This window comes from Lepeophtheirus salmonis, chromosome 9 (assembly GCF_016086655.4).
Source record: "Lepeophtheirus salmonis chromosome 9, UVic_Lsal_1.4, whole genome shotgun sequence".
NCBI lineage: Eukaryota > Metazoa > Arthropoda > Copepoda > Siphonostomatoida > Caligidae > Lepeophtheirus > Lepeophtheirus salmonis.
In genome coordinates, this window is record NC_052139.2 from 31,673,041 (window position 1) to 31,675,909 (window position 2,869).

The following is a 2,869-nucleotide window of genomic DNA, read 5'->3' on the forward strand; positions in this document are numbered from 1 at the left end:
TATCCAAAGTGGTGGACAAGTTGCAAACTGATATCTCTGGTGCGTACCAAATCCATGATTCTGGATTTTCCGCCCACTTTCAGTGACACATCAGTTGATTGCGATGTTCAATTCTCTTTCAAGTTTGATAAAATATCGTGAAGTTATATAATTAAAAATATGTGGTACTCAGAACCTCAACAACAGCCGGCAATTGGAAGGAATCAGTGACAGTATTAGGTATTCAATTATTTTAAAAGCATGTTTAATTGTCATTGGTTATATAAATTTATTAAGTTTATTTACACACATTACAAGTTCTTCAGTTACTTATTTTCATGGAGGATGAACAGCAGTCGTACCTTTTGAAAGACGGACAAAACCTATTTTGATCCTGCAACTTGTTGTTAGAGAATAGTTATAATAATAATATGCTTCAATTACCTTTCCTGCATTTGTATGCTTTATTCAATTTTTTAATATCCAACGAGGACATTCCAACTCTGTTTCCTAGAGAACTTCCTCCACGAGTTGGAGTTATAGTGTCTCGTCCGTTCTTTGAGAACCTACGATTTGTGGATTAAAATAAGGAATCACACGGAATTGTTTAAACAGATTAGAAATGCCTTACGCTGTCCTTGAATATTGCATGACGGATCGGTAATCATAAGAAAGCCCTAATGTTGTGGACGTCATTCCATTATAACAATTTGAATAAGGTGTAAGTTTGCTAAAGTTGCATCGTGCAATACTTTCTCCAGATTTTCGGGCTCGAGCAAATTGATAATATCGACTAATTGATGATATAATATTATTCCAGTTCACACGAATAAATCGATCCCTATCAGGTCGATTTTGTTCATGTAGAAAGCCAAGTACATGAAACAATTCATGAATAATTGTTGCTTGACCCTAAAAATAAATGATTATTATTCCTTGCTACTATAGCAAGCAAGGCCTTTCTTATAAGATCAATTTCAATGTGATATTTATTCTTTTAATATTGGGGTGGCCTTATGTCTTCTAAGCTTTTTTGAGGGGCTTCTCTTAGGTATCAAATAGGATATTTTTAAATTTTATGAATGTATTCTTCCCGAGGTTGCGAGTCTCTGAATAAAAAATACCCTTTTTTAATTTTAAACAAAGATAATTTGGGTTGTAAACATTATAAAGACATTTTAAAAAAGGAATATAGAACCTTGAAATATACTCTAATAGTGTATCCCAATCTTCAACATCAGGCACTTAAAAAAGCTTTGAAGCTTATAAATAGGCAAAAAAACAAAAACTTTATGCCCTTTTTGTTAATGCCATGAGGGTAATAGTAAAAAAATAAGGCTATAAAGGAATCAATTAATCAAACTTTACTACGTTCATTAAATAGGGATAGACACAACACTGATTAAAACATTTATTTTCTATTCCTTAGCAAAATAAAGACGAGACAGATAGAAATACAACGAAATGTGATGGAAAGAAATCAGTTTGTTTAATTTTTGTACTTACCATACACCCTCTTCTACTTAAATTCACAACAATGACACGTCTATTTCGATTAAATCCAATTGCAGTTGCAAAACAGCCGCTCTTATCATTTCTAAATTGAACATAGTTTTTTTGACTTCTTCGAGGAACAAATCTAACACAAGACCCTGATTGAATTTTTTTCATCGCTTTTCGAATCAAGGACTTTTCCTTAGATGTAAAACTAGGTCCAAAGGTATAGGGTACTTGTTTTTTAGGCCAGAGATTGTTGCTACCAAAAACAAAATTCCTGGACATCATTTCAGCTCTATTATGGTTGTCAAGCACCATTTTGCAGGCATCTGTGTAAACCAGGGGGAAAAAAAATATTAATTTGTATAAATGTTATCAAACCTTTTGAATTTTGACCTTCAGCGTGGTAAGGCTGAACGAGGATAGAGAAAACACTCAGAAGTAAAACATAAGTAATCATCTTTATTCTTCTGTCTCAAATGAGAAATATCTGAATATTTATATATCCTCTCGTGAAGGTAACAAGTGTATTGGTCTCTTTAAATTTAGTATAACAAAGAAACATTAAGTAAAATTCCATGATCAAATTGGGATTTTTTTTTTTTTTGACAAATGAAACAGAAATTAAGTAAAATTAATTTTTGCAAAAAAAAATCTAACAAATTGCGAATTTTAATATTTATTTTACATAACTAAAGTCATTTATATAACATATTCAATTATGTAAGCAATAAAATTATGTATCATGTGCGAAAATTCGTCAACATAAACAAATCAATCTGTGTAAAAATTAGTTAAATGAAAGATAAATTCAATTTTCAAAAAGTATTTGCTCGCTAATTGACGTTTTTCACTTTTTTTTTCAATTTGTGTGTCAGAAAAGATATTATTAATATTATTTTATCAAAGTTAAAGCATAAGTCCATTTTTTTTTTCATTCTTTCCACTAGTCAAAAACTCAAATTAGTTTTATAACTTTCATTGTAAGTAGGAGTATGGCTTTTTCTCATGTCATATTATATAAATAGTCTAGCTTCAACCTTTATTTTTTTGCAATTTGTAATAATTATAAAATACTGAATTTTTTTGATATTGATATTTTTTTTCTTTTTTATACTCTTTTTAAAAATAAAATGTCATTAGAGTGCAAATATATAGCTGATTGTGATTGTTGTGAGGGCGGCTATATTGCGTGAAAACGTTCACGAAGGTCGTGTCTCTCGGTTTTTTGCAAAAACAAATTTTAAAATTATTGACATTTTCTAAAATCAGTCATTCAGTCCACGTTTTACTTCCGAATAAATATAAAAAAGTTCTAGGTAATTTAGCCATAAACATTTTTGTTTCTTGGAGATTTTACCGTGTGACATATGCCTCTTTTATATATTATAAA

General features: G+C 30.1%; 1 protein-coding gene across 1 annotated transcript; it reads right to left on the bottom strand.

The window, feature by feature from the left end:
• Positions 1-227: 227 nt before the first annotated feature.
• LOC121124692 (zinc metalloproteinase nas-7) lies at positions 228-2,009 on the bottom strand. The gene is made up of 5 exons (XM_040719871.1): positions 1,873-2,009; positions 1,486-1,805; positions 611-891; positions 424-545; positions 228-373 (listed from the first exon to the last, which is right to left on the bottom strand). Exons 1-5 carry the CDS (start codon positions 1,934-1,936, stop codon positions 363-365), a joined length of 798 nt encoding a protein of 265 aa, XP_040575805.1. The 5' UTR covers positions 1,937-2,009; the 3' UTR covers positions 228-362.
• Between the last annotated feature and the right edge of the window lie 860 nt (positions 2,010-2,869).

What these genes read in the sequence shown, in the direction of transcription:
- LOC121124692 (XM_040719871.1), bottom strand. Translation starts at nt 1,936, where the DNA reads ATGATTACTTATGTTTTACTTCTGAGTGTTTTCTCTATCCTCGTTCAG. An exon ending in TAAGTAGAAGAGGGTGTATG is followed by an intron (nt 892 to 1,485) that starts GTAAGTACAAAA and finishes ATTTATTTTTAG; the next exon opens with GGTCAAGCAACAATTATTCA. An exon ending in ATGCAATATTCAAGGACAGC is followed by an intron (nt 546 to 610) that starts GTAAGGCATTTC and finishes CACAAATCGTAG; the next exon opens with GTTCTCAAAGAACGGACGAG.